This window comes from Loxodonta africana, chromosome 2 (assembly GCF_030014295.1).
Source record: "Loxodonta africana isolate mLoxAfr1 chromosome 2, mLoxAfr1.hap2, whole genome shotgun sequence".
Taxonomy (NCBI): Eukaryota; Metazoa; Chordata; class Mammalia; order Proboscidea; family Elephantidae; genus Loxodonta; species Loxodonta africana.
Genome location: NC_087343.1, coordinates 199,750,135 through 199,766,390, shown reverse-complemented (window position 1 = coordinate 199,766,390; position 16,256 = coordinate 199,750,135). Strand labels below are relative to the sequence as shown.

The window sequence follows — 16,256 nt, the reverse complement described above, 5'->3', positions numbered from 1 at the left end:
AAAAAAAAGGCTGCTGAGGCTGCTTATGGACAATCAAATACCTCATGGGGTTTGGTTCCCTGATTTGGAGGTTTAGAGTCATGGTTTCATAGGACACCCCAGCTAATTGGCCTAATAACGTGTCTAGGGCTTCTGTTCTACCTCCTAGTTTGTTGTGCAATGCTTGGGGTCTTAAAAGCTTGCAAGTGGCTATCCAAGACACAGCAATTGGTCTCTGTTCCCCTGGAGCAACAGAGGAAGGAGAGTCAGAAATAGGAGGATATGGAATGTGTGGCTAATTGCCTCCATGAACAACTGCCTCCTTTGCCACGAGAACAGAAATGGAATCTGCCCAGCTACCATTACTGAACATTTTGACCAAAGATTCCATGGAAGAATCCTGATCAAAAGGGGGAAAATGCAGAACAGGTTTTCAAATTCTCATGGACTCCAGACATTCTGGAGCCATAGTGAATTCCTGAGATAATCTTTAAACCTTAAGCCAAAAATGTCCCCTGATGTCTTCTTAAACACAAACAATAGTTTAGCTTAACTAGTAAAAAATGTCTGCCTTGAGCATTATGCTCTATCTATCTATATGGGATCAAATCAACAACAGCAACTCAAAAGATTAGATAGAAATCTTAGGGGGCGGTGAGTTTATGTTAATGGAGGAGGAACAATTCAGAAACGGAGGGTGAGAATGGTTGCACAACTCAGGGTGTGATCAGTTTCACTAAATTGTTCATGTAGAAACTGTTGAATTGGTGGTATGTTTTGCTATGTATATGCTCAACAAAATAAAATTATTAAAAATAAAATATATAGGTGTGTATGTGTGCATACGTATAATTGCTAGTTCTGTCTGTTTTGAGAACCTAGAAGCAATGAGTCCAGTACCAGTGAACACACCTAGCACCCAGAACTTGATTTTTACTGGTATTTTCCACTAAAAGAAACTAAAGCTTCTTGGAGAAATGGTTAACTCCAGGTCTGGGGCAGGGAAAATACAAGATGAGTCTGAAATATACCAAAAAGTAAGGAAGTGCTCAAAGGATGATGGGAGATGACAAATGGACAAAAAATACAGTGGCTGAAACAAAGGACTCAAGCATGCCAGCGATCATGAGGATGGTACTGGACCAGGCAACATTTCACTGTTGTACATAGGGTCACCATGAGTTGGAGCTGACTCCACGGCAACTAAGAACCCTGCAAGAGTTGAATGGCAGGAGGGAGACTGCACAGTGTTACCCACATGGTGCTGCTGATCTGCTGACTTGCCTCCTTGGTGTGAAGCAGCAGCTGGTCCAATTGCTCTCCCTACCCCATGGATCTTTCTTCAGTTTGTCTGACTCTTGGGCCAAGTGTGTATATATTCAGCTCCATGAGGAAGGGCCCTGGCTTCGGCAAGATACCCTCATCACCAACGTCAAACAAAGGCAGCAAGAGTGGACACAGGTTTCAATTAACTCAAGATCTCTTCCTGACTGCTTGCCCCACGATCTTCAGGCTCCAGCTCAAGTTCATGGGCTTCCAGCCTGCTCGTGAATCTCGTTGATCTATAAAAACATTAAGTTCTTTTTGGGGGGTCACTGATGCTTCCTTTCCTTCTTCCTCATGTCAAAGGGAAATGATCACAAGGAAATCTTTTAGAACTTTACAGTTGAAATCATTTGATTGAGCAGTCTTAATGCTTTCATGTCTTTTACATTTTTCAAATCACTGCCTTTGATTGTTTTTATAGAATCCTACTTTTTGGTCTTTAATAGCATCTTGAGCAGAGCCTATAGTATTCTGGACACTTTAATTATCAAATGATCTGTCCAATTTGCAAACCCTGACCTCATGTCCAATTCCAATTCCAGGGCAGGCAGGCTGGGGGAGTGGCCTCTGACAGGCTCTTGCTGCTGCTTCAGCACTGAGGCAAGAAGGAAAAATGAGGGAGTCAATGCAGCCACAACCCCCCTCCCATGTTCTCTCCATACCTTCTACTGAACTAGAACCTCTGCTCCATCCTGTTCAGGCCAGAACACCCCCATGCTCCTTTGATGCTGGATTCACTCACCTGACAGACAACATGCTTGGGAAGGAAACAGCAAAGTGGCTCCATGTGGCTAGCTTTCTAGATGTTCTTTTGACCCACAGGAAACTCACACATGTATGCAAAGTTGAGGGGGGTTGGGGCAGGGTGCCCATAGCTGCCCGTCACTCCAGGAGTCATGTCTCCAAGTTTTCTTTTTTTCTGGGCAGATCAACGAGCCTGCAAAACTAGATGCCAAGCTCCTCTTTTCGCAGGCTTGCAGGCATTCCCAAAAGTTACATGTGGTTCTTTAGGGGTGACTTACGGGAATGATAAGGACCACCCACCCTCCTTTCCATGGAGGCAGGGAATTGCCTCCCACAGTGAGCACTCCACTCCCAAGGCTTTGGCCATGAGTCACCTTCTAGTCTTCTTCCCATCCCTCATTCTCCCCAAAGGAAACAAGCTCCTCTTTAAGCCACTTATTTATTTCATACATTTATTTCCTTTATTTACAGTTTATGGTCAATACCAATCCATAAAATGAGAAGTTATGAAGAATCAGAGCATAATTAAGCAAATTCAAAATAGAGATTCAACACACAAAAAAACACAAGCATAAAAGTGGGTTTACTCACACACACAGAAGCATGAGATCCATCAGATCTTATTTCAAAGAATGGCAAATACTTGCTTTTTTCTTGAAGATTGTGGCCACACCAGATACTAGAACACCACTATTTATCAGTGTTGTGAACCCGAATTTGTTTCTAAAAATAATTTCTCACATTGAAACTGCTGTAAAAAGAGACACTTTCTAGAATTAAGCCTGCTCTTAGGCTTACTATCAGCTTCTAACCATCTAAAAACTGACTGATACAGAAAGTGTTTCAAATACAACTGTGCTGATTCTAAAGGTTAAAAAAAAGTATTTTCGAAAACAGTTTAAAAGAATTATTGCAAACTTAATACTTCCAGTGCTCTTCCAGGTCTTAACCTCTCAGATACTTGATTTACTATCCTGGGATTCATTATTTGTTTGCCTCTTAATTTCGAGATTTTTAAATATAACTTCCCAGTAGATAATCTTTATATTTAGGAATTATTTAATATTAGCAGAAAAAGACAGCAGTGTTTGAGTATTGTCAGGTCTCATATGTCTAATCGGTGGAATCAGGTCCCTTGTTGGATGGGAATGTCTGTGTGGGAACCTTTTTACTTTATCATGTATGAGCCAGGTTTACAGTTAGGCATGGATTAGGGAAGAATCCTATCTCTTGTAGCTTCTGTACATGTCAATAACACCCAGCAATTTAAGTGCGATACCAAATCCAGAGCTCCAGAGGAAGGAGTTCTATTCCCCAAAACAGAGAGATACTAACAATAAAAAACTTCACCTAGACTCTATCAGGTTGGAGTCTGTACTACCTCTCTTAACCTAGGTTTGTGGATAGTAGGAGGAGATGATGACAAGACCAGCCACTGACTACAGGGTGGTGGCAGCCAGTGGATTTAGGTTGCAGGTTAACGGTCCTACGGAAGAATTATTGGGTATTGGTGGCTTGCCTGCTAAGAATGGCAAGTTGCCTGTCCACCATAGCCTGGACCAAGCCGCACTTCTTTCTAGGCTGAGAAGTGCTGGGGGATGGCTAGGGTGTCAAAGTCAATTGGGAACTTCTTTGTAAACCCCAAGGATGGTCCCTAGCCTTTGATGATGGCAGCTTAGAGTATTCAGGGCCTCTTTGGGCCATCGTTGCCAATTTGGGACAACAGGAATATTCTGCTACACCATATGGTTATATACATTGCAAATATTTCCCCCAATTTTGTCACTTGTCTATTTAATTTACAATTGCTCTTTAGCACAGAAGCTCAATTTTCTAATGTACCGTGCCTTTCTCTTTGTGGTTTCCTCCATCACTTCCAAGCTCAAGAAGCAATGCCCATTTCCACTCACATGGATGCTCACCAGGATCTTGCCATTTGGGGTTCAGCCACCATTCTCTGCTTCCAGAAGGGGAGTCTCTGTTTTGGAATTGGCAGCCCTGGGCCAGGCCTTGGCAATCAATCGTTCCAATCTCTCTGCTTACTTCCTGCCCAGGTTCTTTCATCAGCAGCTCTACCTTAGCGCCAGGCAGTGTTGTGTCTGGTGACTAAGCCTGTGTCCCACAAGGGCCAGGGTTCCGGGGGCCCCCCACACTGATGAGACTTGGGGGGCTCTTCCTCCAGCCAGTGGACCCCTGTGTACTGGCTGCCACAGCCTCCATCAGGCTGGGGAACTCTGACCTTCTTCCTCTGTCGCAGCAATAATTTGGAGGAGATTTTGTAGACAAAGGCCCAAAACCATGTCATTGTGGGCTCAGTGAATCCACCACTCCTGCTGCCTCCCTGGGACGTTCTCTAACCCTCACCTGGAAGATGACCTTGGAGAAGACTTGGTCAGTGAGGGACCTGGTAGGACCCTAGGACTGGGAAATAGAGAAGCAGTAGGTAAGCTGGGCAGTGCAGGGGCACAGGCTGGAGACTTTGCTGGGCCTGAGGCCAGTTTCGGAAGGGTGAACCCCACATAAGGTGGGGTCCAGACATCATTTAAACCCAGTGCCGTCAAGTTGATTCTGACTCATAGTGACCCTATAGGACAGAGTAGAGCTGCCCCATAGAGTTTCCAAGGAGCGCCTGGTGGATTTGAACTGCTGACCCCTTGGTTAGCAGCCGTAGCACTTAACCACTATGCCACCAGGGTTTCCTAGACATCATCTAGCTTCTACTAACCAGGGAGATCACAACCTCATCATAGGAGCAGGTACTGCGTACATCTGACCACAGTTTTAACTGTCACTTTCTTGCTGAACAAGTTGCTTTCAGTAGGTCAAAGAAGCAAGAAGCATGAAACTAAACAAGGTCAACCCAGAGGAAATGGGCCACTGAAGTGGAATTAGGGCCCCCTGTTGGTAGCCATGGGAGGAAACCTCAGGCATAATAAAAAGGTAGCCTGGATTGGGGAAAGCAGGTCTCCAAAAGGTCAAAGAAAGGAGAGCTAGACTCCCATGGCCTCACTCTCATAAAGTGTTAATCATTCTAAAACCTTGGGATAAGGGAACCACAGAGGAGCTCTGAGAGAAATATGGCAGTGATCCTAATAGAAAAGAAAAGGTGAGAGGAACAGTAGAGACCCATGAGGTAGCACAAGGACCTCTTCAAAATCAGGCAGGAGATACATTGAGTGGCACCGGCCATGCACAAGGGCCTCAGATAGAGCAAAGGCCCAGATGGACTGGACCCAAGACATTGAGATCTATTTTCAGAGAATAGGAAGCTTCACTTGACTACAGATGCTTGGTAATCCATTCATTCATGGATTCCACCAATGTTATTGTTCTGGGTTGATTTGTGTCCCTATTATATAAATGAGCCAAAGATGGTCTCTGTGTATTGGTCCTAGGTTGTCTATTTCTTCATAACAGACTGGGGCCCATTAGTCCAAAAAGCCCACCATTTAAATCAGATTTTCACTCAAGTATTCTTTTACGCTGCAGAAGTTAGAAAGTGATGGTGGCTTGGAGAGGGAGGCAACAGTAACTTGGATGTATAAGGCATTGCAAACATAACCTGAACACAAACGAGCTCCTGATGTCCCACCTTCCCCACAATGAGCCTGCTTTCCCCTCATTGTAAACCAAAAACAAAACCAAACCCAGTGCCATCAAGTCGATTCTGACTCATAGTGAATAATGGTAATTCACTTCCTTCTTCCCTGTTGCTCAAAACACATTCTGGGTGTCATCCTTATCTCCTCTCTGTCATCCCAATCCAGACTGTTAGCAAATTCTATCAGTTTTACCTTTCAAATAAATCTAGAATTGGACCACTTCTAATCACCTGGTTTGTCCAAGACAGCATCATTCACACCTGGATTGCACACTACCTCCCACCTGGTCTCTCAGGCTATATCCATTTTGACATGCCATCATCCCTTAGGGCTCAAGTCTGTTCCTCACCTACTCCCCTTCAGCCTCTGTAGAATAAAGTAGGATAATCATCGTCTCATCCTGAAACCATTCAGAATGTACTACGGTCAACACAGCCAAGATTTACGTTGGCGAGCCAGGTAGTTTTGTTTGGGGAACAAGGGCAACTGCATGTCACTTGTACTCAAGCCTTTCTTTGGCAACTGTTTCACCATCTTCCCCCCACCCTAGAGATGTTTGGGTGGTTTTATGGCCCTGTAGAACCTTGGATTGAATCCTACTACATTCATTTCCCATTTGAATCACTATTACTAGGAATTCTATTTCTGTTCTCAAAAGCTCCCCCTCCCCCTCAACCCAGCAGTGGTCACTCACGTGTTTTATCTTCAGGTTCCACAGCTCTTTCAGCCTGTAGAATTAGATGGGGCACAGGAAGACCCCACTGCAGAGTCGCACTGAGCTCCTGTGTGAAATCAGCCAATTACAAATTCAGTGGCCTCTGCTTAGCCTCCGGCCCACTCTCCCCACCTTTTTAACAAGCTTCCAGGACAGACTTGACCAGTTATTTGCTATTGGTGTGAGCAGGAAAAGTCAGCATTGATTCAGAGCCTACTAAGTACCAGGCCCTGGAGAGCAAAGATAAATGCTTCTCTCAAGGAGTTCCCAGCCTACAGAGAGACAGCTGAAAACAATCTTGTTTTAGTAGGTGAGGCCCCAGGATAGATGAACTGAAGGAAGAGCCAGGGAAGCAGCATCCAGGGCAAGGGCAGAGCTAGCACAATTTGTGAAGCCACACAGCAAGCAGTGCTTATTAAGCTTGGTCTTCAAGCTGTTTTTTTTTTTTTCAAGCTGTGTCCTTGGCATGTCAGAATCACCCAGGGCCTTATAAAAAATGCAGATCCACAGACCCCACCCTGAGATGCTCAGATTCAGGAGATGTGGGTGGAGCCCTAGAATCTTGCAGGTTTAAGGGGGGCCTGGGGGATTCTGATTCAGATGGACTTATTTTAGAAGCCTAGAGAATCACGCTGCTGTGGGGGAGGGAGTTGATGGGTTGATGGGTCTTCACTGTTGCCTGGGAAGGTTTGGAGACCCAATGTGTTTGTGAGTAATTCTGGAGTGTAGGTGGGGAAGAACAAGGAAAGCCCAAGGGTATCCATACTTGACAGAGGTCCTGAGACTTATGTAAAAGGAGGAAACTGTCCTGAACATTTTCTGGAAGGTGATGGCCCTGCAGACTTTCCTGTTGTGGTCACACCTTGATCATATCCCCCTTACTGGGGCCTAACAGTCTGGGTGTCCCATGTCTTATCAGTTCTCCATTTATATTCACTTCCTGGCTACAACAAAAACACAAGGCTCACTTACTTCCAAATTCAGTCCTGGTCTTTCGTTTAGGAAATAATATTGGAGCCATTATTCCCTGAATGTGACCTGACTGGAACTGGGCTCCCAAGGGCTCACAAAGACTCACAAGGACACATCAACTGGGCCCTGAGGTATAAGCACAATAGCTAAAACAATCTTGGAAAATATCTTTTAGGGACTCTTTCACAGAAGTCAGAACACAAAAGACTTTCCACTCTTATCTTTTTTCTATAAACATTTAGTAAATAGAAATTTGTTGGACCAATGAAGGCCCTCCTGACTGTCGTTACTGAACCCTGTACCAATGATTGTTGAGAGGGACAATTCAAAACGTAGGATCACAGTTCCTAGCCAATCTGTGAAAAGGTGAAGCTTTCAATGGTTTTCCCATTTTGTAGTGTTAATACATACTGATGACTCTGTAATGTTCTTTGGACTTGGGCAGACATGGTTGTGGCAGCGTGCTTGTTCATTTTCCCATTCTTGTTTATTCTGCAACGTTCCTTGGACTTGGGCAGACATTAGCTCTGGCAGCATGGCTCTCTGCTTCTCAGTTTTTGCCTTTTTTTAATATATGCCAAATAAAACTTTCTTTTTGCTTTACTAAACTTTATGATGTTTTTACCCTATAACACCTTCCAAAACGACCTCATTTCCTAGGCCTGTCACTTCCATAAGGCCCCAGTGGTTACTGCTCCTTGAGCTAGTAGAAGGACTCACGCAGGTGAAGCCCCTATAGAAATTAGAGCTAAGGGTTTTTGCTTGTTTGTTTTTTCTTTAATCAGCAGGGAGAGTTTCAGGACAAAAATCAGAAAATCTTGGAGGATCCCCCAGAGCCAGACAATGGGCCTGAGTTAAGATAATTGCTGGGTGTCAACTCCAGGGATGGGACCCTAACTGCCTTAATTATCTAGAGCTAAAACCAAACCAAACCCATTGCTTTCCGTTCCAACTCATAGGCACCCTATAGGACAGAACACAACTGCCCTGTAGGGTTTCCAAGGAGCAGCTGATGGATTCAAACTGCCGACCTTTTGGTTGGCAGCCGAGCTCATAATCACTATGCCACCAGGGCTCCTCTCTAGTGCTGCTCTAACATAAATACCACAAGTGGGTAGCTTTAACAAACAGAAATTCTTTTTTTCTTACTGTTTAGGAGGCTAGACATCTAAATTCAGGGTGCCGGCTCTCTCTGTTGGCTCTGGAGGAAGATCCTTGTCTCTTCTGAGCTTCTGTTCCTAAGCAGATCTTCATGTAGCTTGGCATTTCTCTTCCCCCATCTCTGCCTCTTTCGATTGCTTGTTTAATATCTTTTATATCTCAAAAGAGATTGATTTAGACATACCCTACACTAATCCCATCCCACTGAAAAGCAAAGACAACCCATTCCCAAATGATAACCGAAAAACCCACCACTGTCTGGCCAATTCCAACTCATGTGACCCCATAGGGTTTCGAAGCTGTAAATCTCTGCAGAAGCAGACTGCCACATCTTTTTCCCAAGGAACCACCAGTGGTTTTGAACCATCAACCTCTTGGTTAGCAGTCCATCACTTCAACCACTGTGCCACCATATTTTGGGGGGGCACAATTCAATCCATAACACTAACCCTCTTCTGTTGGTGACTTTTCTGCCTCAAGAGAAAGGAAAAAAAAGAGTTGGAGGAGATACCTACTGCTCCTGACTGTCCACAGGGGCAAGAGGGCTCTGCAGTAAAGGAGCTGAAGGGGAGATAAAGAAGGCTATTGAGCCCTGGTGGTGCAGTGGTTAACGTTGGGCTGCTAGCAACAAAGTCGGCAGTTTCGAAACCACCAGCCGCTCCTTGGAAGCCCTGTAGGGCAGTTCTACCCTGTCCTATAGGGTCACTATGAGTTAGAATGACTTAACAACAATGGGTATAACTAAGGCCCCACTGACATGGACTGGGAATGCAGAATGAGGCCTGTTCTGTTGCAGAAAGACAAAGGCCAATTAAGTGGGGGGCAGGCATGGTACAGGGCCTTGGAGAAGGGTTCAGATGGATGTAACTGAACAGATAAGGAGATGGGAGGGGCTGGAGGCCAAGGATAAGAAGCTGGTGGAGTGGGTTAGGGAAGGGTTGGAGGAGAAGAGAAGAATTTGGTTGTGAATGTTCCTCAGCCCTTACTAGAAGTGATGGGTACATTGCTTACTGGAATGTGTTGATTACTGAAGCTTATGTGCATTTTATGGAAAGGGCTAACAAAGAGCTCAAGCACAATGCTGGACACCTTAAATGCATTTTCTAATTTTATCCTTCCTAAAACCTTGCTGAAGTGGTTATTCTAGCCCCATTTTAAGGTAGAAAATCCTATTGGCTTGACCTTCAAAAATGTGTCCAGAATCTGAGCGCTTCTTGCCACCTCCATTATTTCCACCCTGGTCCAAGGCCGTCATCTCTGATGAATGGGGCTCATCCTTCTGGAACTAGAACTTTTCTCTAGGTGACCTCTCTTCCTCAAGGCAGCAGAAAGGTTTTGGGAGACAACTGACATCAGCATGGCTATGGGGAGGGAATTAGGGTACTAGGTATGGCAGAGTGTGAGGTGCTAAGTAAGTAGAGGGCATGGAGCAAGCTTTACAGAGGGGAGGTGGGGTGAGCCAAGCCCTGAAGAATGAGAACAGCCTGCCTTAGGCTGGAGACGGAGCCTAAGGCAGTTCTCCAAGAGTGTGTGGGTCACCTGCATCACTATCTCCTGGGTGGCTTTTTTGGGAAAGTGACTTCCTGAGCCCAGTGTACTAAGTCAGAACCTCTGGAGGGAGACCAAAGTCTATGCCATCAACAAGCATACTAGGTCACTTTTAAGCACTTTCATGTTGAGGAGACCCCTTGAACAAAGCCAAGAGAGTATGGGCCTTTCTAGAGTTTGTTGATAGTGTGCTGGAAAAAAGAGGGCTGTACAGCACTCTGTTGCTTTCCCAGTTGAACTAGTGGTTAATCTCAATTTACACTTGCTGACCCAAGATTTGAAGGGGAGGAGGGTAGTGGAAAGAGGCAATTGCAGGCAATGGTCGTATAGGGTCGCTATGAGTCGAAATCGACTTGACGGCAGTGGGTTTGCTTTTGGTTGGTTTGGTTCTGTTACCGGAATAAGGTTCTTGCCTCTCACTGGTCAAGAATCAGCAGGTAAGGCACGTACAGTTTTCCACCCAAGCAAAGCTTTATTGAAGAGGCTTGCAAGCTGAGACGAGGAGGGCCTAAAGCAACTTTTACCCTCGTCTCACAGAATAAAAGAACCGCCTGCATTTTTAAAAGTTCTTGGGTGGGAAAAGATTCATGTTTATTCATAGGCACAGGCGGGGATATGTTAACTAAGGTGCCCGTGCAGCAGCTTTCTAAGATGGCTCCTGTCCCAGAGGCCTCTGGGATTCGCAGCAGGACTTATTATGGGGTGTCGCACCTGCGCAGTCTCTTGCTCCCTGGCTTTGATTCCCTGGCTGGTGCTGCAGCTCCTCACTGCCCCTAGTGGAAGGTCACACAGCAGTCACAGGTGGATGTTCTGCACATGTCCCTGGAGCTGGTTTTCTCCAGCTGCTTCTGGAAGACAACTTTAAAAACGTTTGCAGGCTATTTTCTGATATCCTTCCCCATTGTTCTGGGGAATGGCTTTGTTCCTGTGCCCTGGCCCACTTCATGTTACTTCGTAGATTTAGGGGGCCCTGTTCCCTGTCTTAGTTCCAAACTTTGGTTACATATCAGAATCATGTGGATAGCTTTTTAAAGTTGCCTTGGCTCTACACCAGGCCAATTACATTGAAAGCCCTAAGTCAAAACCCAGTTAAAAACATTTAAGACTTGCAGGTAAGTTTTTAATGTGCATCCAGGGATGAGAGCCATTGTGCCAAAGCAGGGGGTCTTAAGACCTTTTGTGCCAGGGACTGCTTTGGCAGCCTGAAGGATCAGGCAGTTTCTCAGAATGTTAGTAAAGACACAAAATAAAATACACAGGATTACAAAGGGAAGACATTATATTAACATATGGTTATCAAAAATTAAAACAAATGCATTAAGTAGGCCAGATGAAGTCACCATTTTTTCTGTGTCAAAAATGGTCTAATATTAATTTCATATGGTTCAACTAAATTGTAATATGTGCTTATCACATTAAATAACAAGATACAGCAGTGGGTTTAATAAACGATAAACATAAAATCTGGAGGTGTCTACAACTGCAATGTAGTATGAAAACAGCTTTTAACCATACTTACCCGGCCTGGGCAGTGTGGACGCACCAGCAGTCCCGCCTGATTCAGCGGCCCGCACCATCTGTCCAGTTGGCCAGCCCAGTGCCTCCCAGAGCACCCTATGGGTCCCACCTACCTGTCACGTCCCCCAGAACTTTCGAGGGCGTGAGCAGGAGGCCCAGGGGCCGGGCTGGTCTGGTACCCGCATGGCAACTTGCAGCAGTGAGCAGTGGAAGGAGCGAGGGGCAGACACAGCTCTCTAACGTCCGATAGGATCTGGAGGGGGCAGGCGGTGCTGCTTGAGGACCCGGGCGGAGGCGGCGGATCCCTCCTTGGACAGGATCCGAGAAGTTCCAGAATAAATGTTGGGCTATCTGTAAGTGCTGGTCTCTAAATGTATCCATCTCAAAAACGCGTAGAAGGTATATAGACCAATTTGAAAATTTGCTTCCTTAAATGGCATACAACAATTGTTATGTCATAGTTTTTTTTAAGTAATGCACTTATAACTGAACATAGTACATTTTACGGAAAGAATTGTTAAAAAAAAAAAAAAACTCAAGCACAGCACCAAGCAAGGAAAATGCAGTTTCACATTTTATCCCTCCTAAAACCTCGTGAGATGGTTATTATTAGCCCCATTTTATTGCAAAAAACCCTGTTGGCTTGACCCTCAAAGTGTATCCAGAACCTGAGCACTTCTTGCACCTCTATTATTTCCACCCAGGTCCAAGTGCTATCATCTCTCAACTACAGGAGGCTCCGTATGATGGGGCCCTACAGGCAGTTCTCACACAGCAGCCAGGGTGGTTCTGTGGAATCTTGTTGCAGATCATCTCTCTCCTCGGCTCAAAACTCTGAGCCCTTCCACTGGCCTACCAGACCCTAGATGACATGGCCCCTGTCCCCTGTTACGTCTCTGGTAAGCTCTCCTTCACACTTTCCCTGGCTCTCGGCACTCTAGAACACTTTGCTCAGTTGTCCCTTCTGCCTAGAACACTCATTTTTAGAGTTGGCCAGACTCTAAACTCCCTGAGGGCTGGACCATGCTTCACGATTGTGCGCATATCCCACAAGTCTCAGAAAATGAATGTGAGTCTCTTGGGAGCAATGTGATTGACTGGTTGAGTGGAAATATTTGGTCCAGCCCGTTCAAGGAGATCATTGTAGAAAACATTTATCAAGAAATTATTTCCCAAATCCCTTCAGAGTCCCTCCATGATCAAAACCTCCACCAGTTCCGGCCGTAGGTCTCCTCCTTACCCCTTACTACTGTTGCATCTTTGATCTCAATGATAAAGACTCAGTTGCCCCCCAAACTCCATGATTTCATGGAGTGACCCATTTGTAGCCTCTGTAAACTTCCATGGTATTATGCTGATGGGAAGGATATAAAAACTTTCTGACTGTTTTTGAGATTTTATACTTTGATATTTGTATTTAAAGTATAATTGTGAGAAGGTACAAGCTTAAAAACATAAGAAATGAGATTTGTGTTACAAATAGTAATGACTCAATAATAATTTAAAGAACAGTTGTTGTTGAGTCAACTCCAAATCATGAAGACCCCATGTATGTCAGAGTAGAACTGTGCTCCATAGGGTTTTCAATGGCTAATTTTTCAAAAATAGATTGCCAGGCCTTTCTTCTGGGGCACTTCTGGGTAGGTGGGCTTGAACTTCCAACCTTTTGGTTAGCAGCTGAGTACATTAACCATTTTCATCATGCTGGGTCCAATAATAATTAGTGAGTGTGTATAAATGCCAGGGAACATTAGACTTATATTACCAGTAGCTATGATCACATTCCCGCACACATCTCTCTACCATGAGAGCTTGCGTGTTGCTGTGATGTTGGAAGCTCTGCCACTAATATTCAAATACCAGCAGGATCACCCATATTGGACAGGTTTCAATTGACCTTCCAGACTAAGACAGATTAGGAAGAAAGCCCTGGCAGTCTACTTCTGAAAAGAATTAGCCAGTGAAAACCTTATGACTAGGAAATACTGCAAAGATGTCACTTTAAAGACTAAAGTGTACCTGACCCAAGCCATGATGTTTTCAATCACCTCATATGTATTCGAAAACTAGACAATGAATAATAAGAAGAATAAACCCAAAAAAATCTGTTGCCATCGAGTCAATTCTGACTCATGGTGACCCTATAGGACAGAGTAGAACTGCCTCATAGAGTTTCCAAAGTGCGCCTGGTGGGTTTGAACTGCCGACCTATTGATTAGCAGCCGTAGTTCTCAACCACTACACCACCAGGGTTTCTGAGAAGAGTTGACGCCTTTGAATTACGGTCTTGACGAAGAATGTTGAATATACCATGGACTGCCAAAAGAATGAACAAATCTGTCTTGGAAGAAGTACAGCCAGAATGCCCCTTAGAAGCAAGGATGATGAGACTTCGCCTCATATACTTTGGGCATGTTATCAGGAGGGATCAATCCCTGGAGAAGGATATCATGCTTGGTAAAGGAGAGGGTCAGTGAAAAGAGGAAGACCCTCAACAAGACGGATTGACACAGTGGCTGCAATAATGGGCTAAATCATAACAATGATTATGAGGATAGCACAGGACCGAGCAGTATTTCACTCTGTTGTACACAGGGTTGCTTTGTCAGAATTGAGAACACCTGACAACAACATGATCATTCAGATGAATATAGTGTAACCTGTAGAGAGAAGTAACTTTGTCCAATGTCTCACATCTCGCATATGTGAGACTCAAACTCTGTGCACTGTACCCACTTTAGTACTCAAATGAGACAAGCTAAGTTCTGAATCAGTTATCGTACCTTGCTCACTTTTAACATGCAAGCGAGAAGAACAGTTGCCCCTACGAGCCCTAGAAAGAATGTAAATAATGTATCTACTTTTTTTTTTTTTCTTAATTTATAATGGGCCTTGATTCCATGGAAATGGCTGTGCTCAATGCAGACATTCATTGTAACATCAGTGGTCAAGCACCACCAGCTACCTTGGCATCTTCCTTCTGAGCATCCCAAATATTTTTAAAGATTACTCGGCTCCCAGCCTTGCTCAACCAGCCAGAGAGGTCCAAATGAGGATGGAAACCAAAAACCAAACCCGTTGCCACTGAGTCGATTCCGACTCATACTGACCCTATAGGACAGAGTAGAACTGTCCCATAGAATTTCCAAGGAGTGGTTGGTGGATTCAAACTGCTGACATTTTGGTTAGTAGCCAAACTCTTAACCACTTTGACAAAGAGAAGAAATATGAGCCACTGGGGATCCTGAGCTTACAGAGGAAAGGGCAGACCAAGAGAGAGCAGAGGAAGCCCCAGAAGAGCCTGTGTGCCTACACGCCCCATCTCCCCAGCATCTTCTTCAGGGCCCTCGTTACCTCCTTGTTCTTCAGGCTATAAATAAGTGGGTTGAGCATTGGGGTGAGGACGGTATAAAAGATGGAGGTGGCTCGGTATCTAGTCGGTGTCTTAGAGGAGGCCCGATGCATATAGCTAAATATGGCTCCCCCATAGTAGAGGCCCACCACAACCAAGTGGGAGGAGCAAGTAGTTACAGCCTTCTGTTTCCCCTCAGTGGAAGGCATCCTGATCACAGCTGTGAGAACTTGAGCATAAGAAGCCACAATGACCCCAATGGGCAGCAGCAGCATGACTATACAGCAAGCATAGATGAAGTCCTCAAAGAGCAATGTGTCAGCACAAGAGATGCGCAGCAGGGCAGGGACTTCACAGAAGAAGTGATCTACCTCTCGAGAGCTGCAGTAGAGGAAGCTGAAGACCATGCTCACGTTTATCACACTGTCCGCCACCCCACCCATCCAAGAAGCCTTGGTCATGAGGGAGCAGACCTTCCAGTTCATGAGCACAGAGTACCTCAGGGGATGGCAGACCGCCACATACCGGTCATAAGCCATGACTGCCAGGAGAAAGCACTCAGCTCCTCCTACCATAACCACTAGGAAGATCTGAGCCCCACAGGCTCCCTGAGAGATAATCTTACTGCCTGAAAGAAAGTTGGCTGCCATCTTAGGCACCACAGAGCACATCATGGTCAGGTCCATGATGGAGAGCTGACTCAGGAAAAAGTACATAGGGATGTGCAGGTGCACATTGGCCTGGATGAGGAAGAGGAGGAGGATGTTGCCAGCCAGTGCGGCCATGGAGGCCAGAAGGACCAGGGAAAAGAGGAAGAAGCCATATGGTGTGTGGCTGAACAGGCCTGAAAGGAGGAAGTTCATTATGGTGGTGTGGTTCCAGAGCTCCACGGTAGTGACCCTGAGAAACAAACAAACAAAAATATCATCCTGGGCTGTTGTTGTGGGAAGGTTTAGCATATCTTGAGATCCAAGGAACTGAATGCGGCATCTCCATCATACATGGAAAATAACAATTTCCCATTTCTTCCAAAGGACGGAGCCCGGATCTCTGACACGGGTCCCACCCTCTCCTCCTGCAGTGAAAATCCATTTTCTCTCACCTGCTCTCCGTGGTTACCAAGCAAGATTTGATCTTATTTCTCTGGAAAGACTGTAGAAAACAGGAAAGAGAGGCAGGTGTGACCAGAGAAGAGAAGGGGTTTTAAGTGGCACGTGGATAACTATAGAAATAGGAAGCAGGGGCGTAGATTTAAGAGGAATGGTGTAAGAGTTTAGCTGACTGAGAAGGTAGAGGGAACAGTCTCTGTAAGATCACCTTCACATCTGGCACCAGCTAT

At 45.2% G+C, this 16,256-nt stretch overlaps 1 protein-coding gene across 1 annotated transcript; it reads right to left on the bottom strand.

The window, feature by feature from the left end:
* Positions 1 to 6,794: 6,794 nt before the first annotated feature.
* LOC111751760 (olfactory receptor 2M3-like) lies at positions 6,795 to 15,979 on the bottom strand. Its single transcript, XM_023553484.2, has 2 exons — positions 14,897 to 15,979; positions 6,795 to 6,819 (listed from the first exon to the last, which is right to left on the bottom strand). Exons 1-2 carry the CDS (start codon positions 15,874 to 15,876, stop codon positions 6,795 to 6,797), a joined length of 1,005 nt encoding a protein of 334 aa, XP_023409252.2. The 5' UTR covers positions 15,877 to 15,979.
* Positions 15,980 to 16,256: the final 277 nt, after the last annotated feature.

Bases quoted from the DNA above. Each gene is read 5' to 3' on its own strand.
- LOC111751760 (XM_023553484.2), bottom strand. From the start codon at position 15,876: ATGCTAAACCTTCCCACAACAACAGCCCAGGATGATATTTTTGTTTGT. The intron at 6,820-14,896 runs GCTGGGGAGATG...CCAAGGACACAG, and splicing joins ACGAGGGCCCTGAAGAAGAT to CTTGAAAAAAAAAAAAACAG.